At 35.9% G+C, this 25,629-nt stretch overlaps 5 protein-coding genes across 8 annotated transcripts; 3 read left to right on the plus strand and 2 right to left on the minus strand.

Moving 5' to 3' along the window:
• Positions 1-281: 281 nt before the first annotated feature.
• LOC113310190 (probable protein S-acyltransferase 15) lies at positions 282-3,971 on the plus strand. The gene is made up of 7 exons (XM_026558782.1): positions 282-754; positions 2,047-2,139; positions 2,222-2,323; positions 2,416-2,487; positions 3,066-3,164; positions 3,261-3,356; positions 3,474-3,971. The coding sequence occupies exons 1-7, from the start codon at positions 479-481 to the stop codon at positions 3,567-3,569; spliced, it is 834 nt and encodes a 277-aa protein (XP_026414567.1). The 5' UTR covers positions 282-478; the 3' UTR covers positions 3,570-3,971.
• A 95-nt stretch (positions 3,972-4,066) lies between these two features.
• On the plus strand, positions 4,067-6,889 carry LOC113310191 (thioredoxin-like 3-2, chloroplastic). The gene is made up of 5 exons (XM_026558783.1): positions 4,067-4,477; positions 4,664-4,738; positions 5,186-5,252; positions 6,539-6,556; positions 6,649-6,889. The coding sequence occupies exons 1-5, from the start codon at positions 4,137-4,139 to the stop codon at positions 6,751-6,753; spliced, it is 606 nt and encodes a 201-aa protein (XP_026414568.1). The 5' UTR covers positions 4,067-4,136; the 3' UTR covers positions 6,754-6,889.
• Positions 6,890-7,089: 200 nt separating this feature from the next.
• Positions 7,090-9,845, minus strand: LOC113310189 (protein trichome birefringence-like 34). Of its 3 annotated transcripts, none has more exons than XM_026558779.1 (6): positions 9,418-9,845; positions 9,101-9,272; positions 8,774-8,970; positions 8,460-8,621; positions 8,022-8,370; positions 7,090-7,222 (listed from the first exon to the last, which is right to left on the minus strand). In XM_026558779.1, exons 1-5 carry the CDS (start codon positions 9,795-9,797, stop codon positions 8,025-8,027), a joined length of 1,257 nt encoding a protein of 418 aa, XP_026414564.1. In that variant the 5' UTR covers positions 9,798-9,845; the 3' UTR covers positions 7,090-7,222; positions 8,022-8,024. The 3 variants fall into 3 exon arrangements, with proteins under 3 accessions (XP_026414564.1, XP_026414565.1, XP_026414563.1); XM_026558780.1 differs by lacking the exon at positions 7,090-7,222 and adding an exon at positions 7,231-7,899; XM_026558778.1 differs by lacking the exon at positions 7,090-7,222 and having other exon boundaries at positions 7,231-8,370.
• A 234-nt stretch (positions 9,846-10,079) lies between these two features.
• On the plus strand, positions 10,080-13,209 carry LOC113308384 (adenylate kinase isoenzyme 6 homolog). Its single transcript, XM_026556850.1, has 3 exons — positions 10,080-10,546; positions 10,631-10,776; positions 12,783-13,209. The coding sequence occupies exons 1-3, from the start codon at positions 10,286-10,288 to the stop codon at positions 12,967-12,969; spliced, it is 594 nt and encodes a 197-aa protein (XP_026412635.1). The 5' UTR covers positions 10,080-10,285; the 3' UTR covers positions 12,970-13,209.
• A 99-nt stretch (positions 13,210-13,308) lies between these two features.
• Positions 13,309-16,057, minus strand: LOC113308383. 2 transcript variants are annotated; one of them, XM_026556849.1, is made up of 3 exons: positions 15,850-16,057; positions 14,394-15,326; positions 13,309-14,292 (listed from the first exon to the last, which is right to left on the minus strand). In XM_026556849.1, the coding sequence occupies exons 2-3, from the start codon at positions 14,428-14,430 to the stop codon at positions 13,667-13,669; spliced, it is 663 nt and encodes a 220-aa protein (XP_026412634.1). In that variant the 5' UTR covers positions 14,431-15,326; positions 15,850-16,057; the 3' UTR covers positions 13,309-13,666. The 2 variants fall into 2 exon arrangements, with proteins under 2 accessions (XP_026412634.1, XP_026412633.1); XM_026556848.1 differs by having other exon boundaries at positions 13,309-15,326.
• Positions 16,058-25,629: the final 9,572 nt, after the last annotated feature.

The raw sequence follows: 25,629 nt of genomic DNA on the forward strand, positions 1-25,629 counted from the left end.
TTGAATAAAAACTTTGGTGTAAATTTTATTTGGAAAATTATAAATTTATAGGCGACAAAAAACTAACTACTATTGGTGCTAGAATTTCCATGAGCGATCTGCCAAACCAACAAAAATTCCATTCCTGGTGATATAATATCGCTCCATACTATCTCCATCGCTTAACATTTTTTCCATAATGATGCGGTTGATTTGTCATGCCACCTGGGGTGGCAGTTGGCTTTTTTTACTCCTTTCTTTTGCCATGGTCCAATGGTCAATCGGAACCGGGTGTGGAATTTCATATGAAACACCGCAACAGTTTTTTATGTACCAACCCAGATCTTTCTTTTAGGGGGTGCTCTTGATAAACAGTTTTATCTCCGTTTCCACGAGATGAAAATTTGGTTTGAAAACTCTTCAATCCACCAAATTCAATATCCAGAAACAGTTCTAAACCGTCAAATTCTCTCCCACTGAGTTAGGGTTTATTTCAGCAATGAAGAAACAAAGATTTCTATCTTTACCAATTTTTGCTGTTTTCTTAGCAATGGGTTTCATTTATTACACAACAGTATTCATCTTTATTGAAGATAGTATGAGTTTGAACAGCTCAAATGGATTATTGAATACTTTGATCTTCTCCTTTTTCGGATTAATGTCATTCATCTCCTTCATCACTTGTATTGTCATGGAACCAGGTCATGTTCCTTCTAATTTTGTTCTTGAGATTGAAAATGGTGGCGAAGTTTTGGATCAAGGAAGCAATAAAAATGTAAGCCTTTTCTCCTTGCTTTCATAAATCTGTGATTTTGTTCTGTATATTTAGTCATGCTAGATGAATTTGCCCTTAATTCATGGACAATATGTGTAATCTTTAACAAATTTTAGGGTTTTTTTTCCTGCTGGATTGGTCGTCTTACAAGTTAAATGGTCATGAATACCAATTTTGGGGTTTAGGATCTAAATGTAGCACATTGGCCCAGGAGTTGGTTTACTTTGTTGCTTGGATATGGGTCATCTTGTGGTTGAAAGTGGAATTGAATTTGTTTTTAGTGATCGTAAAACGTAGGTATGTTTGATCTGTCTGTAAAAAGAGAACAACTGCAGAATTAATTCAACGGAGGTAGGCATGTTAGTCCATATGGTTCAATGGAGCCTTGCTATAGTTGTGGCGATGGATATATTGGCAAACCTCCATCATTGACTCTATTTTTGTACCTTGTATATGCTAGTTTTTTTTTTTTTTTTTGATTTTTACTATTTGAATTACCTATAAGCTTATCAAGAACATTAAGTCCTCCAGTTAACTGATTATTGTAAAGTGTAGTTGGTCTTAAGTGACAGATAGGAATGAACTTTCACTTCTACACCTAAGTAACATACTTATAGGATTCAAAACCTAGTGTAAAATTTGTTTATTGTCTGGTCCTCCTTGTTGCATTAGTCGCTGTGATGAACTTGCTAACAAAATGTCGAGTGTGGTTGATGTATAGATAAATGCATATTATTTTCTTGACTCAGCTAGCTCGTCCTGTAGTTGAGTTCGGGGTGTCATGTACGCCTTAGGTACTGTTGGATTGTCTTATATCACTAAAGAGAACATGTGATAGCAGTGGTGTATGTGTTCCCCTCGACTTGCAATAGTCAGTTAAGAAATTATAGTGTTGTTTAGTCACAAATGGTAAAAACTATGTATTCGGGTGGTTTCATCGAACCTTGTCTCTTGCATAGTCTGGTTTCCATCATTTAATTTAGACAAACCTTGTCTCGTAAGATTCTGTGATTAATTCAGTAGAATTCAGTGATTAAGGTGAATAGTGTACAGTAAAGAAGTGAACAACATAGATGTGTTCACTTCATCAACTTTCAGGATGTGGAGGATATGTGCAGTCGATGTCACCATATTGTTATGTCTGATCACCAGATGGGGCCAAAACCAAAACAAAAGCGAAAAGAAAAATAGCTTAGATTTTGGGTTTCATGTTTGCTTGTGTATCTTGCGTTTTAGTTATGATCAATTACAAAGTTGTTGATGACTCAATCATTTGAATGATTTCCTAATAGGGTGGAAATCCAAGATTCTGTGATAAATGTTCAACACATAAGCCACCACGAACTCATCATTGCCGGGTATGCAGAAGGTGTGTGTTGAAGATGGTAGGTCCTTAAAGCGCTAGTGTTAAAATGGTATTCTTTGATTTGTGAGGTTATTGAATTTCAGTTCAAATGTTGCATGCAGGATCACCATTGTGTGTGGATAAACAACTGTGTTGGTTTTGTGAACTATAAGCCGTTCTTTATCCTCATCTTATATGCAACCACAGCAAGTTTATACTCTACGGTAATTTCCAGTCTGCTTCTGGTTATACTTGCTTTACTGGATACAAGAACAACCAAAAGTAATAAACTTAAGAAAACTTTATTTTCATTTAGGTTATGCTTGTTCTGGATATATTTCAAAAGGATTGGGATTCTATCAGAGGGCAACATCTCAAGCTATTTTATGTAAGTGACTTAACGGTTAGATTTGTTTCAGTGCTGTCTTCTTTTTGTTTCTTAAATCTCATAACAATAATAATCTTTTTTTATGGGTGATGCGTTTTTCTTGTCTTGTAAACGGCTAAATTTACTTTCTCTCAACTTTGAAATGCACCTTTGTTTTAAGTTTATTTTTTCCTAGACAATTTCCTATGAAAGCCATGTTCTCCGTTCAGAGTCTCAGACCTGGAGTGCAGAATTCCTAAATATGATCTTAGTTGAATGCACTTGTCAGTTGTCGCAGTCTTGGGGTTGGGGGTGGTGCCTTTCCCCTAGCTGACAAAACTATCTTCATTTCACCATATTTGGTGACCCCAATTACTATGAGGCAAGGCGAAACTGAACCCCCTCACCTCAAGGCTTACACTTCGTCCGCTTTTTAAACCATGGGAGAGTCTTTCCCATAATCCCCTAACCAACTAAACAATCTTCATCAGTGGCCCAAATTACTACATGCATTTCATCTCCTTTTATGTATGTAGTTTACTCTAAATAGTCTGATTCGAATTTTTTGAATCACTGTTAACAGCTTTCCTGCTTATCAGATTATTTGCGGGACAGTTTTAATTGCCTTGAGTGTGACCTTGACCACTCTCTCAGGTTGGCACGTCTACCTCCTTGCTCAAAACATGACAACAATAGAGGTGAGTTTATTTTATATCAACACCTGACTGTACAAAGTAGATTCTTTCTTCTCATTTTTATGTTGCCATTCGTGTTTCTGATGGTATTTTCATCAGTATCATGAAGGAATAAGAGCAAGCTGGTTAGCAAAGAAATCTGGACAGAACTATCGCCATCCTTATAACCTTGGAGTGTACAAAAACATTACATCGGTCAGTTTTATCTCTTTAACTTTTCATTTACAGAACATACTATATACCGCCTCTTGTAATTTTTTTCCCAACGTTTGTGAAACTGATGGATGAATCACTATTGTATTTTTTTTATAGACATTAGGTTCAAACGTGTTCAAATGGCTATGGCCGACATCAGTTGGACATCTCAAAGATGGAACCAATTTTTCTACTACTTCAAGAAGCAGTTGACATTTCTGCCAACAACCAGACTGCAAAACAATGTACCTTACATGATGCTGGTAAGACCATTCCTATAAAACAAGTCGAAAGTTATTCTGATTTCAATTTGGGAACTTAACTGTCGGAATCAAGAAGTTCGTTATGAAGAAATTCATTGAGATAATGAGACGAAGAGATGGAGTTGGTGTCGAAGTCTCGCAGAAACCAATACATTCATGTCTATAATATACGCTGGTCTTACATTTTGCTTTTGATGGTTTTATGTCATATACCTGACTCTTGCCATTTTGTGTAACCTCTCTGGACTTTGGTACAGAAGGTAATGGTAGACTCAGGTATAAACATGGTGTAAGAAAAACAATTGAAAATATATGTTTCTGGAATGACAATCATGCCCCTGTATTTACTTCATTTTATTTTCGAAAGATATCCGCTAATGTGGGTCCCACTAAATTAACTATGGTGTAAATGGACTATGGATCCCACAAATTGAGGTGCTATTTCTAATTTACGCCGTAGGTGCATATTTTTCCCCCAGTTTCTTCAGTCTTCTCTTCTACTCTTTCTTCTTCCACAATGACAGACTCCATTAAAATCATCAGTCCAAGCATCAAATCTCTGCACCTCGAAGCAAAACCACGTTCTTGTAATTCAACCGGATATGGGTTCCTTCCAATTCATCAGATTTTCTCGCTATCGACTTCTTTGGTTAGAATTTCCTCCATTAATTTTGATGGAATACGATCGAGGATTACTGCTTCAAATGATACTTTTAGCATAGATTCTTCTTCTTCATCATCATCGAATATTGATTCGAAACCAGTTTCTGTAGAGCTTAAATCAATTGGTAGTGAAGAACAGTTTGATAGGATTATGGGTGATGCTCAACAACTTGATCAAGCATTGATTATTGTCTGGTCAGGGGATTTTTTTTTTTACTTACTTAATTTGATTATTATTACCAATTAATTAATTCATCCATTTGCTTAATCAGAAAATTAGTTCTTAACTGATTGAATATTAGGATGTAAATGAATTTTTTATTGAAGCTAATTACATTTTATTGGATTCTTAAAGTTGTGATTTTTATGTTGGATGTGTAGGATGGCAACTTGGTGCAGAAAATGTATTTACTTGAAACCCAAAATCGAAAAAATGGCAGCTGATTATTATCCAAGGTTAGTGTGTGAACTTAAACAGTTTGGTTATTTGAATTGATTTTTTTTTTTTAGTAATTGTAATTTGTCGCCCTAAGCAGTCAATAGAATAGTCTTTGTTATAGGGGTTGAGCGCTACATCTAGGTTGATATAACAATGGGAAAATCATTTAGGTACTTGAACTGTGAATGTTCTTATAGGCCATTTGACTTGTTCCAGTTGGCACTTTGATGAATCTGCTTAGCTTATAGCGTTTACTAAAATTATTTGATTACTGCAATGAGTTTCTTGAGAACTTTGTAAATGGATGATCTACTATCTCTCATTTTCCCCTGCGACTGCAAATGGTGACAAAGTGCTGTAATAATGTTAATGTTTTTAAGATTATATAATGGGTAACAGGTATCAGTCTTACATGGATTGGTGAACAAATGATTTATCATATTCTGTTCTGTTTACTGATGCAGAGTTGGATTCTTCTGCATTGATGTCAACACTGTTCCTTACAAGCTAGTTAATCGTGCAGGAGTTACTGTAAGTTTCTTGTAGTTGCTAAGCGTCTTCTTATTGATATTATCATATCTGGATCACACTATCAGCTTTTGTAGCTAGTAATAAGTAATAGGGATAGATAACTTGTTGCCACCATTTTTCGTTAAATATATCTCATCGTTATGTCTTTCCCCTCAATTTGGCGTTAAAAACTGTTGGTTCCAGCAAAAAGAGTCATAGAAGAGAACACTAGAATGTGTTTGCTTTACTATATACAGTAAGTGCAACTTATGTTTCAAGGAACATATTATAATTGCATGAGATTTGCTTAGCTTATACTTGTTTAAACTGCAGTGTCAGTATTCTATTTGAGCCCTTCTCCTAGGCATCTGTTTTAGCTTCTCCTTGGCATTTTATTTCCCCATGTATCGTGTATGTTAACTTTTTTATATAACTGTGTGGAAGTATTGTTTTAAGATAACCTTGAGATATCCATTATGCCGTACAACCCCCACACTCACCAGAACTGGGATTCTATATTATGAGAATGATGCCTTTTATTTCATTGTCCAATGTTGAATCTTAAAGTAGCTTTAGTTCATATGTCGATTGTCTCTCAGGGTCCAGATAAATAACCTAGGTCTGGATCTCAAACTGTATTTCCTACATTAACTTGGCCGCATAAAGCACTTAGTAAGAAAATATGATTACGGATAGAAATGTCAAGATTAAGAGAAGTGAGATTTGCTCGATACTATGTGATGCTTGTTTCTGGAGCATATGAGTATGGGTCTAATGTGGAACATGTGAGCATTAGCACTCCAGCCCCAGATCACCATCCTCGTAGAAGTAAGATTTGAAGTCGAAGTAAACTTATGAATAACCAGTTGTGCTTGTGCTGACACTCAATCTCGATTAGTTGAGCTGTTATGAGGATATGATTTTTAAGAAAGGATAGTTTGCTATGAGGAATATGTCTTAAGGATTTATTTTGGATGAGTATATTTACCCCAAACCTGTCTTTACCTCACATGCAGTTCACTGAAAATCTTATTTGGTTTTTTGATTCCCGTTTCTGTGTCTATGAGGGCGGCTTTTTAAAGAGACGATAAGCTCCGTACAATTCTGTAAAATATGATTAAAAAGTGCTTTGGTTCTGATTATTCTGAAATTTATTCGTTAGGTTTCAGATTTCTTACTAATATCTCAACAAGTTTGTATTTAAAATTTGGGTTTTGCTGCGAAATATGCAGCTATGACTTTGCAGAATTAAACTGACCAAATTATTTTTCTTTGTTCATGTTTGTCAACCTTGAAAACCTGTGCAGAAGATGCCAACAATACAGGTAAGAAATTTCTACTTTCACTTTGATTTTTTTTTATCAAATCCAAGTTTTCCTTGTGATATTTTCTTATGATGACAACCTTTATGACACAGTTATGGAAGGACGGCAAGAAGCAAGCAGAAGTGATAGGAGGCCACAAAGCTTACTTAGTGGTTAACGAAGTTCGTGAAATGATCGAGAACGAAGGTCCTCTGTAATTATGAAAAGTACCAACACAGAATTTGTTGTGGATGCATTAAGAAACAATTCCCACCAATATTATTATACACTATCTGATAAACAGAGAAATTATTCACAAAGGAATAAAAGTTAACCGTTTCTCAGTCTTTTTCATGATTTTTCTTCATGTGAGCTTCAAAAGCTGATGCTTTAGAGCTTCTGCTGCACTCCAAAGATGTGGCGACCCCCTTGTATCTCACTCACTAGTTCAAGTTTACTATTCGTTGTTTCGTAGTCCAACAGAGTACTGGCTTATACTGTTCATCTGGCTATTCATTTCTCTTCAAACTCAACTCTTTGAATCAGTTGCTGATCTTCAAGATGCTAAACAGAAAGTTGCTCGAGAGATTAAAGCAAAAGATGCGGTGATTCTTGCGTTTGCGTAAACTTGAAGAAGCTGAGCATGTCTTGGTCTTTTAGTTGATGATTACTCTGAGTACCGTCGACCTAAACGAACGAAATTGGAAGGTAATTCTGATGATACTGAAATGACTTTAACTACTACTACTAGTATTGCAACTTTATTGAAAATGAATGATATATTGTCTTATGCTCATAGAATTAGTTACACAACATTTGCACCACCTGAATTTGGGGCGGGGCAACCTCCACTTCGTGGAGCTCTTCCTCCTGCCCCACAAGAAGAACAAATGCGTGCATAGCAGTTGTATAATTTCGTTGATCTTGATATTGGATTGCCTAAGATTGAAAATAATGAGAAGACAATTGAGACATTGGTGAAGGCTCCTGGATTAGCCACAGAGAATAATAAGCTTGGTGATTTAGCAGCGGTTCAAGGTTTACTCCCCCCACACCTTACTATTCCATCAGGTTGGCGACCTGGGATGCCTGTGGAATTGTGGCGCTCTTTAAGTATTCCAGATAACTAAAATTTGTAAGCTTACTAGTGCGTTGTTTTTTTTTTTACAACATGCATCTACTAGAAGTTTTAGTGGCAGAAACACTAGGAAATTGCTGTGATTGGAGGGGTAAGTAGTTCAGATAGCTGTGATAATACTTTATTGTAATCGCTGGTGCTTGCCCAGGGATCCTGATGTATGGAAATGAACGTCTTTTTCAATCTTTATGAACAGTGCATATATCTCTGAGACCCAGTAGGGATCCTGGAAAAAAAACATAGCCAAGGTCTAGATTTTATGTACAGGTTTCCTAACTTGTCAATGTGTTCTTTTCTTCTTATTTGATAAAAACATCTCAAATTTGCAATGTATGTCTCGAAAATTACCTATCAGGGCAGTAGGTAAGCATAAAGGAGTTGATTCCAAGTATCAGGGACTCCAGGTAGGCACCAATGCGTGCAATCTGAATAACTAGCAGGGTTTGATAGTTGTTTTGGAGTTAAAGTATCCCATTGTTTTCTATATATAGAAGGATGGCCTTCTTTTCTGTATTCTGACAGTTGTGTGATATTCAGTATTTTCACATCAACACCTCTAACTTTCAATTTATTGACTGTACTCTCCACTGCCTTCATAATGTCTGGATTTGTTTGTTGACCCCAGTAATGTTCTTGTAATATCGGTTCTGTTTCGCTGTAGCAATTTCCTTCTTTTTTCTTTCCCCATTCACCTGCCCTGTAACATTTTTGATGATTGAGAAACTGTAAATTGTGTTTCAATTTAAGAGATGAATAGAGGGCACTGCAGAAAGATAGAGATGATACCAGTGATGTGTTGGAGATATGCTATTGAAAAACAATTGTGTCTTTGTACGGTTTATATGATTTTCGAGCCAATCTGACCATGTTTTCAGTGCCACTTCAAAGTTACCCACCATTCCTAAATCTTTGTAGATTCCTTCATTAGGTTTTTCAAAGGATCCATATCTGTTCACAAACATGATCTTCATTAATACATTGCTGCAGATTGCTTAAGAAATCCGATTCATGGTTCATTTAGCTGATAATACATTGTTGCAGATTGCTTAAGAAATCCAATTCATGTTTCATTTAGCTGATAATTGGTTTGTGAAACTTACAGGACTTGCAGTTCTGCTACTCTCCACCAAAGGTAGGAATCAAAGATAAGTATGTCAGCATCAGACCAATGGATTGTATGTTTTTCAATAGCTCCAGCTCTGACTATTCGATGCGGTACTCGATGGTAAACCGGATTATCCGAATTTGATTCAACCATCAATGGTGCCCAGTAAAACTCAATGGTTGCATTGAATTCCTGCACATATTTGTTGTCAACCATAGATCAATTGAAGCCATAGTACATATATGTTCCCTTGGGTACAATCTAGGCTGGACTTAAAAAACCATGCATTTGTGCGTTAAGAGGTTAGAGCAATAGAACTTACAATGGCTTTAAAGGTGGTGAGAGAGCCATTGACGTGCACTGATTTGAGTGCTGATGGGATTACAGATTCCACCATACAAATCATGGAAACCCACTGATTTGTGTTTATTGAATCTCCAACAAAGACCATCCTTTTCCCTCTCAATCTCTCTAGTAATGCTTTGGCATTGAACCTAGCTTATTTTACGTTAAACCAACATAAGATTATCTAATTTAAACATGTTTTGGTTTGCACATCTGTTCAAAAATGAATTCTGCAAACCAAATTTGCTGGAATCAAAACTCAAATTGTAAGAAAGAAAGAATTGTGATAATAACCTTGGTAAGTCGCACTGGTTGGGTTGCCATCTCCATTTCTGATAGCTTAAATCCTTTCTTCCAAACTTCTCACAGGCAAACTCACCAATCAAGAATGAGCACTGCTTCGAAGAATACAAAGGAATCGTCGAATTATCATAAACCCACTTACCTGAAAACAGATCACAACTTGGCAACGGTGTCAATTCGCTATTGCCGTTCAATGTCGTTTCATTGTAACCCTTCATGATCGTTTCATTGTTAGTACTCTTCACTGTGGTTCTGGACATTGTACTGACACCTTCAAAGAAATGCTGTCTCCTTCCGCTTATCATATAAACAGCAGTGACAACAAAGATGGCAACTAAAATTGTTGTTAGGCTATGTAAACTCAGCACCATTGTACTTTTCTTTGATAGTCTCTTGCACCAGAAAGCTGTTTATGCATCTCTTGGTCCGTCTTTCCAAAAGTCTTTGAATTCTTGGCGTGGACAGTTAGTTGCAATATTATTCTATCTAAAAATTCAAGGGGATTCTACCCTTCTTTTTTATACCACCAAAAACATCATCTAAAGGAATCTGTTCTTTAGGTGCTTTGCACTCCTCCAGTAAGGTCATTGGCACTATTAGAGGATTTTTCCCTCAGTGTAATGTCAGTAAGAAAATCAGTGGTTGCTCTAATAGAAAAACTGGGTGCTTCAAGTAGTTATTCTTAACGGATGTGCTTAAGAGGAAAAGACCCAGATTCTTCTTTTGAAAACCCCCAATTTTTAGGGTTTAGCTTACAATCACAGAGAAGGAATATAAGAGTTGTTTTTTCTTTTTAGGGTTCAACTTACAATCACAGAGAAGGAAGATAAGAGTTTTTTTTTTTGGTTTTTGAAAAAGGATGGATATATTAAGAAAAAAAATTCACAAGAAAGGAATAGAAGAGTTGCTGCAAAAGAAAAAAAAGATGGCTAAAAGCAGCAGAAGGAAACCTAATATTTTAGTAACAGGAACACCAGGAACTGGGAAAACAACAACATCATCTCAACTAAGTGAAGCTACTGAATTTCGTCATATTAACATTGGAGATCTTGTTAAGGAGAAGAATTTACATGATGGTTGGGATGATGAATTAGAATGTCACATCATCAATGAAGACTTGGTATAAAAACCTTTTATCTCTCTATGGATTAGTTCTCTTTTTAAATTGATTGATTTTGATTTTAAGCTTATTAATATGTTGTAGGTGTGTGATGAACTTGAGGATATAATGGAACAAGGTGGAAACATTGTTGATTATCATGGTTGTGATTTTTTCCCTGAGCGTTGGTTTGATCGAGTTGTGGTTCTTCAAACTGATAATTCTGTCTTGTATGACCGCTTGAGCAGCAGGTATTTACACCAATTTTAGTCAGTAATAAATTACCATACCTGCCTTAATTTCTGATGTTAGTTCTAGAATTCATGGATGTATTCCGAGGCTGATGTTTAGTTAGGGAGATATGCTTGCAGTCTCTAGCTGGAAGTCATTCTCAGTGGTATTTTTCACAAATTGACGCCAACTTTCCATGTGTTCCAATTTCCATGTGTCTTATCTCTCGATTGGCATGTTTTGATTTTCCTTTGTAAAGTAAATTCGTTTTCCTGAAGGAAAGCAGAAGGTAGAGTAGCTGTTCAGCTTACTGAACTACAAAATCCAGGGTTTTCCTGGTTTGCTGAACTACAAAAATTAGTTTTTTCATTTTTATTTTGTCAAGGTTAACGATAGCTTCAGGAAAGCATAGACAAGTGTTTGCATGTCCTGTTGTAGTAATGTCGAGGCGAATTAGTAAACTACCGTATTAGTACTAACAAAGGTTTGGCAATTTCAAGCTTACCTAGGTAACATGAAGCAGCAAATATATGTAAAAACCTATTTTGGAATAAGAGTAAATATGTAAATATCAACTCAGGTTCTATATGTGAATACCAATGTAGGTTCTTGGACTTTGAAGGTTTAATTAGGATGATTTTAAAAGGATTTTGTTGCTCATGTTACATTTAGGCATAGATTCACGCAATATGCGTGCACGAAATGTAGATAAATGGCCACAAACAGTTACCATCAACGAGCGAAAGAAAGACTGCCACCAAGTAAATAAGAAAAGGTAAAAACTAGCTACCTGTTATGTTAGTTATAGCTGAAAATAAATTTATCAGTCACACACTTTGATCCAGCAAACATGCTTTAGATAAACTTTTGCAGCCTCGCACAAGTCTTTATAAGTTGTGAGAAGTTTTGATCAAACTGGCTATGCAATTACGGTATATTTGCCGTTCCTAATAACTAGTACTTCTTATTTGGTAGCTCTTGCTGGTGGAAATGTTCTCTGGATGTTTTTTTTTTACCCGCTCGTTGGTGACACTGTGCATGGCAGTTAATCTGCGTTTTTTACACGTTTCTTGTGTGAATCTACACCTTAATGTAACTTGGGTAATAATATCCTTTTAGAATATCAAAAAATTGAATGTCTCTATGAATCTTATAGCTGACAAGTGAATGGAAGTAGTACAACTGCTTAGTCAAGGCCCCTTTTGCTTTGGGTTTAACGTTTGTGTTGTATGCCAACTTGAGGAGAAGGTAGATTAGATCTTCTGTAAAAAATAATTTGCCACATTTTGCTTAAAGTAGATTAATTGACACTGTTCAAGATTTTACTAAAGGTTTTGAATTGTGCTGTTATGCGGTGAGACGTGGTTTAGTAACTTTAGTTTGACAAGGTGGTGTGGTGCCTTGAGGCAATCACAAGATTAATTTGAAAAAGAAAAAAGTATTCTAAAGTTTAGAAAATGACATTTCAAAACCTTTAGAACCCCCGTGTATCAAACACAAAATCACATCCGTCTATTAAAGACATGTTGCTAATAAGTAACATATCAATGTCATTGTGTGTTTGATACATGACATTGTATAATAAAGTATTTTGTGGATCAGATGATTTCAGTATTCAATAAAACATTTAAGCATCCTCCTGTGCGTCATATTTGCGAAAGACTGAGAATCATCAACCAAGTATGTCTTGGTGATTCCCTGCCATTGTTATCGTTCTTCACTTCTTCTCAGCTGGAAGGAGGCAAGACATGGGGCTTTTCTTCTCAAAATCGTAGTGTTGTGTTTCTGCTTAAAAATTTTAAAGCCACAGTAATTATTAGATACCTCTAAAGAACCTCTCTCAGAGTATCTCCTTACAGATATCTGTAAAGAACCTTTCTGCTCACCAATCGTTTTTAAGTGTTCTTTAGCTTAGCTTAACCTTGTTTGTTTGTTTTGAGATTTTTTCGTGCTGATAAGGCATGGACGCACATATTCTACTGCTTGCCTTACTCTATCGTTGTTTATAAATGGATTTATACTGCAGAGGTTACGATGGATCAAAGCTTACAAACAACATTGAATGTGAAATCTTTCAAGTGTTACTGGAAGAGGCAAGATCCAGTTACCCAGAGGACATTGTTGTACCATTGGCGAGCAATTGTGTCGATGACATAAGTAAGAACGTCACCACATTGTGTGACTGGATTAGGAGTTGGCACCCAACATCCTAAACTCCTGGTCGGGATCTTGGTATCTCTCGTAAATAGTTATATATAATTCAATAAAATATTAGAACATAGTAGGAGCGATTTTCACTATCTACAATAGTTGCTTTATTCAGGTTATTAGATTTTTGTAATGGATGATAGAGTTATCTAATTATTATGAAGTTTCAAGCCTGGTAAAAGTGCACAGTTAAACATGGTTTAATGATTCTCGTCAGAAAATCTTTTTGGGGTGTCTTTATATGCTGTTTGGAATTTTTATATCATCATAGCTGTTATTTCCTTGCCCGAAAACTCTTTTGATGGAATTGTGATTCTTCAAACCCATAACGCATTAGTAGCAGATAATTAAAGCATTTGCAACTAATGTTCCACATCTCTCTAAAAGTAGATCAGGTGACATTTATATGGACGCTACTAAAGGTAGAGGTTATTGGATGATTATTATGGAAGTTCTGCGCCTGCCTTGTAAACATGCTTTAATACAACATTTATTCCTGGCTTAACTTCTGTAGTTATCATAAGAAAATATTTCTGGGTGTCTTTGTATGCCTTTTGGAATGTTTTGGATATGTCATGGTATTCTTGAACTGGTACATTCTGTATTCAGAAATCTGAAAGCTTTAAGATGGTATACAGCATAATGGATTGAAATTACAATTGAATAGTATTACTCTTCCTTTCGACTGGATTTCTGTCGGTGTTACATTATGGAACATGGTGATTCTGTATTTTCATCCCTGAACATATACAGAACTTTGTTCAAGTTATAACCTTGAATGTCTCTATCCAAGTCGAAATAACAACCATTGTTGTACCAGTTTATCTGCCTTTCATGTAATACTTCAGGGTAATTTGCAATAAACTCACTGGGATCATCCAAGGTAATATATGTTTGCCTTTTGGGTTGTAGAACTGTTCCCGACTTTATTTTCCAATCTCCATCAGAACTGCTCAAACCTTCGTTCGGAAGAGTAAATCGCACCTGTTTTGTAGCTGTTTTGGATATCTTTTCATCAGCTTTGCTCTTCTTTTTTCCCTCAGTATACTTCACATGTTTGGGAGATTCTTTCCTTTGTTCGTTTTCCCCATTGATGCCTGTACCAGTGTCTTCTTTTGTTGAAGTGGTATCATCATCAACAAACTCAGAGAAGGAAATATCATCATCGTCATCTGTAAGAACGTGTGAATCAGATATGCTTGATGCAGAACTAGTTTCTATTAGAGCTGATAATTCTTGCTCTAGCTCTTCGTTCTCACTCTCTTCATCAATAACGCTCAAGGTATTCGTGGATGTTCTACTTTTGCTTTTAATCGCCGGTGCAGGATCTGATTGTAAACAAACAAACAAATATACCGACGAATGGATCAAAGTAACTGTCATATAGAGAAGGAACTTAAAGAACGACTGAAAATATAGTTCAACATACCTCGAACCTTTGACACTTTAGAAGGAGAGCAACCCATGTTTTTCTCAAGGTTTTTCAACCTCTTCCCGGCAGATAGAGTTATAAGCCTCTCTTGTGCTTATATAAGTAAAGAAATAAATGCGGTCTCTTAATCACTATTAAGGATTTTATTTCTTTCCTTACATATTGTAAGCTTAAATAGTAAAGAGATCTGCCATCCAAGATAATAAATCAGAAATATGCCATGTTTGTTCGTTCCATACAAGGCGATTGGATAACTGCTACTTCAGGTGAAACAACTAGAGAACGACGTGACATACTTCATAAGAGCCCAAACCTGTGGCCCAGATAGCTAGGACTTGCTATTTGCTAAACACACACACTTTGGATAGTACGTCCTCTTTACTTGAGGGAACACTGAATACGGTGAACTGTCTCTAGCAACAGCGACGATGTTGATCAAATGGGAGAATCTATTCCTGGATGTTAGAGACGATGTCGATCGCAATAGTAACACAGCACCATTGTGATGGCAAGGCATAGAGTTTGGTGCTGTTATAAAAGGCGCGGTAGCGTTTGCATTGCCAGTAAGTACATGGGTACCCATGGTCCTCACAACTACTTCAAACCCCAAACATGATTTGAATTTGTAGTAATGTTCAGAAAGAGAACAAAAATAAAGAGAACCAAAATGAATTGCACTAGATGAAAATATCTTGATACAACAGAAGTTACAAAAAAAAAAAAAAAGTTGTACTATGGCTTCTTCCGGTTTGTAATACTGTGCATATAGCTGCGTAAATTATCGAGTAATGTTTCCTCTATTAAGATTTACTCAAGTGCTGCTAAGGGTTGTCAAGTAAATTCTCTTTCATCGATGTTTGACCTGCCTGGATCAACTTTTTCAATCCGGTAGACCAGCCATTGCTTCAGAGAATTTTGTCAATAAATTATCTGCAATTTAGTGGATTTTTTTCAGTTATCATACCAAAACATCTCCTTGGCAAATAAATTCGGTTCAACAAACAACCATTGTATGTTTTGAAGATAGAAATTAAACCATAACCATAATGAAATTTTTCGAAAATCATAATAAATTCATCTATAACGATTTAATCTTAATCGAAATTGTCATCAACAACATACACTACACATACTTCTTCTGCTAGAGAGTTTATTTATCCGTGCAAATATAAATCCAACTACTCTATAATATGGTCTTCTTTGGCACATTAAAAAATTGTGCATTTCAAGTTTCTTGGTCCTGAAACCATTATATTGCTTATTTTTAACTATAAAAGCAAATCAGATGATGTTTGATGCTTAAGCTAACAATCTAGAAAATTGTATGCGTTTTTTTTTCAAGGGAAATCTTACATAGAAAGAATAAAACAACCTTCAAAGGAAAAAAAAAATAAAAATAGAACAAACAACAGAAACATAGAAAAATGAAAAATTGAAAGTAAATTAATCTTACCGAAATAAACGAAGAATGTTGTTAATGCAATTATCAATACAAATTGAAGCAATGCTGAGAAAAAGGATCCTCCCAAAACCATTTTCTCTTCTATCACTTTCTGTTGGTGAATTTTTTAGGTTATAGGAGCTTTATTTATCTCCGATGGCAATACTTGTAAGAGAGAATCCTGATTGAATTGTGAAGTTTGGTAATTCCTTAATTATTGTGTGATATGTTTCCTGTCATGAATGACCTCATGAATGTATCACATTTATGTCCCAAATTTTAATGTTGAATCATTGAGTAAAAACAATAAAAAAATGCTAAGACATTGTTTGTTGGTCCAAGTCAGATATCATTCCATTTGCACCTTTAACTAGGACGCTCTAGAGTCAGGTATCAAAATACTCATGACTCACAAAATCAAGCATACTTAACAGAAACAAACACAATATAGTAGAACTTCAATAAATTAATCTTCGATAAATTAATTACTTCGTTAAAATAATAATTTTTTTGGTCCCAACGCTATTAATTTATCGAAGCTTTACTGTATAATGCAAGTTGTACACTTTTCCTGATTTGCATATTGTGCATATAACTTCGTGAATGATCGAGTGATAAGCTATAAATTCTACATTTCATGTATTCGATAATTCTTTTAAAAAGCTATAAGTTCTTATGCAGTGTTTCACCAACATCACAACAAGATCTAGTAAAAATAAAATCCGATGGCACCCAAACCACAGCTCACTGTTTTCAAGGAGCTTCTCGTAAATATAGCCCATGCTTTTGTTAACCATGACCTATATTAGTTATAGCCTATAATTTTATTTCGATATATTAAGCATAACCCAGATCATAGCCCAAATTTTGTTTGCCGAGTTAGCAAAAATCCATAGCTAGTTAGAGGTGAGTTGAGTTGTCATATAACCGATCCAATTGAGTTGATTCAGTTATTAAAACTACTTCTAAAAACGACAACTCGTTTTATTCAGAAACCAAATCTTTTCCATTTCTTCATCTAAACTAGTTAACCAAACCTCTAACGATAAACCATATAATTTTATTTACAAAATTTGTTGAAAAATCAGTCAACCAAATCATCACGCGACAAACTAAGGGAGAAAGAATCAAATCAACTTCACAAGATGTCTTAAGTAAACCAAAATTTTAAGATTTTAAATTAAAACCTTAATGAGAAAAAACCGGGTTTGTGGGTTTTTGATGTTCAGGGGAATTCCTATGGTAATGTACAAACCCAACTTTTTGTTGATCCAGGTGGATGGCCAAACAAGTTTCTCCACTATGGAACGGAAGTGGGTGGTTGACCATCAAGCGCCAGGACTGAGAACATCTGTTGGCGTGTGTAGGTTACACGCGGCGTTGGTAGCACAAACGCGGGCATGAGAAAGTAAATCGCCAATGGTCAATTATCCAACGCCCATATTTTCAACGATATAATTTTCAAAACTATAAATTCCTTAGCGGTATTCATTTTCACTCACACGACTATTATTTCCTTCTTCTAAAACTCTTATAAACCAAAATCGTTTGATACAATATGAGCAATTTAATAAGAAAAGCGGTCAATACTGAAAAGAAGAGAAGAGATCGAATACATGAACCGGTATCGCGGCCTGCCATAGGTGTAGATTTTTTTCAAAATGGGAAGTAAAGTTCGCTTCGCCAAGTATCGTTGTTGTTCCATCATTAGTCTAAGGTCATGTGTCAAGAGCACTCTGAGAATTTTTATAGAATGAGAGGTGGATTTTATGACTTAAAGGCTATTGATGATGGTCTACCCCCTACAGTCTGAGAAATGGTTGACAGATATCCTTGGCGTGCGCTTTATAGTGTGAAGCCTAGAAGACACAACAACAGAATTACGACGGTATTGATAGAAAGGTGGTGGCCGACGACGCACACGTTCCATTTTATGGATTTTGAAATTGGTAAGTTTGTCTTAACTTTAATTTTATTTTTAAATAATTATTAAATAATCAAAAGAATTAATCATAGTTGATATTATTCTTGTAATAGGAATTAAGCCCCTTGATTTGTATTTCATTTGTGGGATCCCATGTGGAGTGGGAGATCCGGCACCATACAACCAAAACGAATGGCAACCAAATACTAAATGGCAGACGCTTCTTCCCTCGTTTATAGAAGTAGATATACGTGAAGATCATAAAGAATTGAAAGTAGGTGGGGTATTATGTTCAGCGTTGAAGCTTTTCCTTAACCAAGAAACTCAGAAAATGTAGATGACTATCCTGAACTCGAAAGGGTGTTTATTATGGGTACTGGGTCAGACGTTCTTTCCAAACTCAACTTATGTTTCTCGTGTTGGTTGGCTTGAAGCGTTAGAAGATCTTGACAAAGCACCATATTATGACTGGGGATCTGCAATTTTAGCAGAAATTTACTGTGGGATGGATCAAGCGGCCATTAGCATACCTAACTTCATTGGTTTCTGGGACATTACAGAGGTAAATATCAAAATTATTATTTTTAAATTTAAATAATTTTTATAAACAAATGTAGATTAAGTCAAAATACTAAAATTATGGAGTAATTTGCAGTATTGGTGGTATACCTACTTCCGTGTTAGTAAACCAAAACCAATCCTTAAAGACGATACCCATAGATTTCCAATCTTGGACATGTACGTCTCGATCAACTGGGCGAAGGAAACTGGCAGGGACGTCTCGGGTTTCAGTTTTGTTCAGAGGTTTCAACAGATGACTCGGAGCCACAAGAACGTTGTTTTTCACCCTTACATTGATTTTCCTGAGTATGGTGGTAATGATGGAGAATGTATTCTTGATTATTCTCTCCGTAGAGTTGTTTTTTACACTCCAGATTCGAATAAAGGGGTTTGGTACCTAAGAGAAAGACTGCAGTACCAAATACAAGGTATATATGCAATTGCAATTAACCCGTCACCACAGATGCAAACCTATGCATCATATTTTGATTGGCTGAGAAGAATCAATTGGGAGAGGTATGAACAAAATACAAAGAGGAATATTGATGAAGCGCAGTATGTCACCTGGTACAGGTCGATTGCGAAGCCTATAATTGGGACACACAACATGCGCATCTATGGGTTTGATTTCCCAGGTTTATGACACCTGGCTCATGATGCAAATATCGTTCCTAGACATCCATCTCCAAAAGAGCCATGCTTTATGACCTACCCCACCACGGGTGCAAGTTTTTCATCATCTTCGTCAAATATGCCCGAAATTCATTGGGAGATGCCAAGTATTACTTCACAAGGTGATCCAACCACGATCCCCATTGTTTCCCAAGCTATGGAACGTGATTATCCTTACTACAATGTGGATGCCAGTAACGAAGACTTGAAGAGACAATTGAGCGATACGTATTGGATGAATCGGCAAATGGAGGCTATACACTTGGATGTCAGTCGGAAATCGCAGACGGACACAATGTTTGGATTGAGTCCAACTGTAAATGATGATGTGTGTTCATAGTCTTCCGATTCCACCAGGAGCAAAAAATCATGGCACGATAGTAATAATAGTGGTGGGAGAAATATAAGTCTTCCGACAGAGTACTTCACCACAAGTACGGCACAATACTTCAGTACAAATTGTGCATGTATCTCATCCTCAAGTAATTCAACCAGATCCTAGGCGCATTTCATCATCATTTTCTCCTTACAACCCAAATGATGCTTGCTAACTTTGTTACACCACCACCACAACAACAACAAACATCGTATATGCTTGGAGGACCGAGTGCTTTCCAATCGCCTAGTGTTTCCAATCGCCTAGTGTTCTTCAACCAGATTTTTCCCCTTATGGAAATTTAAGAAATATGTTGACAAGTGGGGATATCACAGGCCTTGGAGAATGGCTGACTCCAGGTCCCGAAGATAACGATGAGAGAGTTAACGATAAGCGACGTTAGAGAGATTATAATTTTTAATTATGCTGCATTTATAATTCTAGTTTTAATCAATTAAAAAGTACGGCAGTTTGTTTAAATGAAATTACATATGTTTAAAATTAAGTGTTTTACATTAGCTTCACTGATGAGAAGTACTAGGTGGAACAACAACTACAAAGAAGGGGTTGAAATTTTCAACACCTTAAGGATTTCGAAACATTTTTCGAAACGAAAAGCCACATTTTTCCATCTTCGCCATTTAGCCAAAGATCTTGTTACCATCTCAGCATCAGTTTCACCTCTCAGTCTATATCGATTGACTTGCATAGTTAAAGCTACAAACTCATTTACTTCTATCTTAATTATGCCAAAACGATTTTCTATTTTGTATATAAAACGAGGACTCAGATTACGTGTGTCATTGCAGAACCCGTCGTGAATAACCTCCCAGAAATTCACCTATGGATAGTTTGCTGAAGCAAGCTGAGTAAATAGAAAAACATAGTTTATGCAAATAGATTCATCTTCTTCTTTAGTATACGGAGCTCTCCGAACTTACAAGGACCGAGACATTTTCTTTCGACAAATTTGTTGAATTGAAGAATTGAAGAGCTCAGAGAACAAGAGTAAAGAAGACTAGATGTGTGAATTTGGAGTTGAAATTAGGAGTATTTATAGAACTCAAAATTATAGTTGTTGGCTCACAAGATTTTTCAGCCGTCCAGATTTAGTCGTTGGCGGTTTTTGGAAAAACGCGAGAGGGTTCACCAGAGACGCTGGCGTGTGATGGAAAAACAGGCGAGTTTGAGACACACGCCAGCGTTTCTAGCTCACACGCCAGCGAGTGTGCCACAACCGCCCGATGCTCCATCAAGCGCGTGCATGTTCTTCCATCTCACTCAACAAACCAACAAATTGGGATTTACAAAATGAGGAGTATTTGTTGGTTTGCCCATCCGTTTTCCATGTTTGTTGAGTCCATATCGGGATCAAAATGAACAAATCTTTGATTTTTCGAGTCCATAAGAACTTCTCTTAGATAAGATTTTTGTTGCTGAGGTTATTTTCATTAGTTATAGACCAATTTGTGTTGTTTAGTATTGAATTGTTAGTGTTAGGATTTTGCATTCCATGTGTTCGATAAAATGTCTGAATCAGATACATATATGTAAAATATATAATTTAATTTATATCCCAAATGGAAAGAAGCATGTTTATATTTTTGATTTTATTTTTGATGTTGAATTCTCTCATTGCTTAGGAATTTGTTAATAATAGGAATTTATTAAAATTTAGTTTCCCCTCTTATTGTTTTAGATTGACAAAAAGAACGACAAAAAAGTTTGATATTTGATCATATTTTAAATCCAGGGTAATAACCCATGGGATTGCAAGGATGGATACATAGATTGGTTTTCGAAAGTGTCTCATACCCAAGTTACTAATATTTTGTTGGGGTTTCTGCCAAAGCTTTTATCGATGGAGAACAAAACCAAGTTTCACTTATAGTAAGTCATATCGAAATGTTTTACTTATATTCCTTATTTATTTTGTTGATTATTAGGTTAGCTTCCCCTACTTATTTTGCCTTTATTTTTGTTCAGAGACGGGACATGGAAATTATTTTGAATTTTGTAGAGTGCTCTGGAGCTGAAGATGATCCGATAAGCCCTTCAAAAAAAAAACTCATTTAATCTCGATGCTCAAAAGTTTTGATAACCCTCATAGCTCACATTTTTTTTATGATTTAGAAGGTGATATCCTTGTCATTAATTTGTTGAAGACTCAGGACAAAAATAAGAAAACACGCAAGAAGTAATTCGTTTAGTTATTTTATATTTTTTGCCTTAGGGATCGAATTCAAACTAGTTTAGATTTATTTAAAAAGTAAATTAATAATCTTCAATGTTATAAACAGATTTTGGACTTCTAATGTTAAAGAAGATTTGCATTTGAAGCTAATGTTACATATAATGTTTGAGTTATTTCTTATTTAGTTCTAGTCATAGAGTATTTATTAAGTATTATTTTTTGAAACAAGTATTCAATGAAAACTCGGCTCTGGTTATTGATCTGACGGAGAAGTTCATTTTGAATGTTTCGTTTATATCTAAAGAGAACTATGTTTCAAGTAGGTAATGCAATTGACATTTTATATAATATACGTAAATATACAGTCACACTAAGGAACTTCATTTGCATATAATATATCAATTACTGCATAAAATAGTTGTAGACACGTTATAATTAGGAACTTCATTGAATTCACAACCACCAAGGCCATTGCGAGTTTACATGTCAGGAAAAAATAAAACTGATGGAGGCTCTGGAAGCCGAGAGTTCATTGAATTCGCAACCACAAGGTCCATTGCGAACTGATGAATATATTTATAGAGCATACTTCCAACTTTCTACTGGTGAAGATAAAAAAAACACAAGTTCTTACAGACCCTTGTTGAACTCAATATAATGTATCTTGTATGTTCAGATGTCTCTGGTTTCTATCGTGTGTAATTATAATACTAAAGCAGTTCATAAATTGGTGTTTTTAATGCATTTGTTCATAAATTGACAAAATCTGGATACCACAAGTCAAAAAAAAGTTTCACCGGGGCTCTGGTAGTGGAGTCAGATATCTATTAGGAAAAAAAAAAATCACGGAGACTCTAGTAGTGGAGAATTAATAAATTCTCCATTACCTGAGCCTCCGTGAAATATCAGTGCATTAGGTTCGTCTCGTATCCTTTATACGACCGTTTATTTCTTGGTATTCATTAGCAATAGCCGCCTACTCTATGATTACCGCTACAACATTACACTATATAGAATAAACTCTTTTGTATGTATAAAACATGAGAATCTCCTAAAATAGAATATATATTGTCTTGCAATTATAACCTTGCCGAAATAAGAGCTAACCAATAATAAGCTTTTAATCAAAATATTTGAAAGGAGGGTTTCCACTAACTCAACCTTGGCAAGTTTTTCATACTGGAGGTGTATTTTCTTTCCACCAACACAGTTCTAGATCATTAACTTTCACCACTTACTAGGTCCTCATGATAGGGTAAAAATGCGGGGGTCTAACAACCACACCCAACAATTTGTTTGGAAATCTGAGAGGACTTACTCCAATATACTTTCTAGAGAATCAACTAGACAGTCAGACTCAATCTAGAGTAAATCATATCAAAGATTTTAATATATCTAACTCTTAACTCAATCCGCAATCAGCAAATAGAAATATGCGAGCCCGATTAAATGTAAGAGGAGTTACTTGAACGGTACCGAAGACCAATGTTCAAGTGTCAATAAATATAAATCAGCAACCAAAGGTTGGATATTCTAATTGATCGACCTTAACGCACAACCTGTGATATTTCAATTATATAACAAAATATAATGCGGAAAAGAAATAACACAGAGACACTAGAATTTTGTTAACGAGGAAACCGCAAATGAAGAAAAACCCCGGGACCTAGTCCAGATTGAACACCACACTGTATTAAGCCACTACAGACTCTAGCCTACTACAAATTAACTTCGGACTGGACTGTAGTTAAACCCTAATCAATCTCACACTCTTCAAGGTACAGTTGTGTTCCTTACGTCTCTGATCCCAGCAGGATACTACGCACTTGATTCCCTTAGTTGATCTCACCCACAACCAAGAGTTGCTACGACCCAAAGTCGAAGACTTGATAAACAAATCTATCTCACACAGAAAAGTCTATAAATTGAATAAATCTGTCTCCCACAGAAATATCCAAGAGTTTTTGTTCCGTCTTTTGATAAATCAAGGTGAACATGAACCAACTGATAAACTGGACTTATATTCCCGAAGAACAGCCTAGTATTATCAATCACCTCACAATAATCTTAATCGACTAGCGAAACAAGATATTTTGGAATCACAACGATGAGACGAAGATGTTTGTGATTACTTTTATCTTTCTTATCAGAGAAATTAATCTCGAATCAATTATTTCAATTGTACTCAATACGATAGAATCGGGCAAGATCAGAATACACAACTACAAAGAAAATAGTTGGGTCTGGCTTCACAATCCCAATGAAGTCTTTGAAATCGTTAACCCCTCCAAAAAATCCCACTTAATATAGCCATTGTGGTGGCAGATACCCAGCAACAAAAGACGATAGCAGTACCAAGATATGTGTCGAGCAGATTCCAGAGGCAAAAACCCGTCATGGAAGAATTCACTTGGCGAAGTGTACCTGCACTACCCCTCAGCCATTCGTAAGTCCAGGTTGCATCAAAGTTGAAAACTAAGAATTTAACTGTCATTTTAACACTTCTCGCTATTCCTAAATCAGGTAGAAATAATCTGAATTTCCACCTCAAGTATCCATAAAAGCGTACATCACCAACCATGATAAGCAGCTCTTTGATTTTCACCCCCTTTACAAGAAACTCTTCCCTGCCAGAACAATCTTCATTATTACCATAAACTGTAGGGTTGGGTCCTTTTGGTAGCCAAGTAAAAATCCAAGTGAAAGTATCACCACTTGCTATACACCACAACCCGAGATGAAGCAAGCATAATTCGATTCCCCGCTGCGAAGACACATCACACAGCTTGCTGGCACGAAGAGAAAGAAACACAAGCTTACAGTTAAGCCCCTTTGAGAGGATCTGCGACTCACCAGCATATTGTCTTGCGAAAAAATAGATATTCAGTGAATTTCGTGAACCATTTCCTAGCTGCGAGATTATTGGAGCACAGAAACTCCATCTACTGTGATGTAGTTGATAAAATAACTCCCTCACAGTACCAGTTGCATAATTACCAATCATTTGAAGTGCCAACTTAGACCATAAAACTATGCTCTGCTGTAAACTGTTATCCAACAACTTGCAAACAGCACCAGTCGCGATCCCTGTAACCAACATAAATGTAATTGAGCTCTTCCTTAGCAACATCATTGGGTGCCCCAGTTTGAAAACAAGTGCAATAACACACTTGACAATGTAATTGGCCATTACCCCTTTATGTGCTTTGTTAAACCTCACCACTCTAGCCAATAAACGAAACAAAAGTTTATTGCTCTCTGTAAATTCAGCACCCAAATTCCACACCCCACCAGATTTAGCAATGTAGGCAATTCTCATGCTCAACGAATTCAGAAACTGAGGTTCAGATGGGTACCCATGACTTGGAAACATCTCACAAACCAAATATCTTTTGTACCTTCTCAGTGAAATCGACACACGAAGAAAAATCGAAGGAGTAGGTGTAACAAAACTACATTCATATTCACCAACTGAGTTAGAAGACTCTTTCATACTATCTGATTCGTTGCCACGATCAAAAACTTTAGTTGCAAACTTGAAGCATTGGTGAAAATATATCCCAATAAGCAGTATGTGGTTGAAAATAATTTGTGCTCAAAACATACAGTAACCCTTGGAAGTATTGTAACAAAAAATTTACTATCATCTCGTATTTCGATATCATTAACACATACAAGAACCTTTGAATATGAAGATGAGAATTCAGGACGGTACCTCAAGTTAGCTAGCAGCAGAAATATCAAATTCTTATAAGAAATCTCGGAGATAACATCACACTTACCTCGGTCGAATAACGAGCGAGTGTTATCAAGGAGAAAACAACAACAATCCACACAAACACCATCTGATTTTGTAAACTCCCAGTCTTCTTGAAACCCATTGTCAAGAGCTAACTCATGAATGAATATTTCGTGGTATCCGATAACTGAATTTAAACACACAGAGAATATAAACGAATGAGAAGCAACCATATCACATAATATATATTTACCAGCAAGATATGAGTACCCCATAATGAGTTCAATTGCATTTCCACAGTCAAATACTTCACCCCTTTGTAGCTT

The sequence above is a fragment of the Papaver somniferum genome, chromosome 9 (genome assembly GCF_003573695.1).
Source record: "Papaver somniferum cultivar HN1 chromosome 9, ASM357369v1, whole genome shotgun sequence".
NCBI lineage: Eukaryota > Viridiplantae > Streptophyta > Magnoliopsida > Ranunculales > Papaveraceae > Papaver > Papaver somniferum.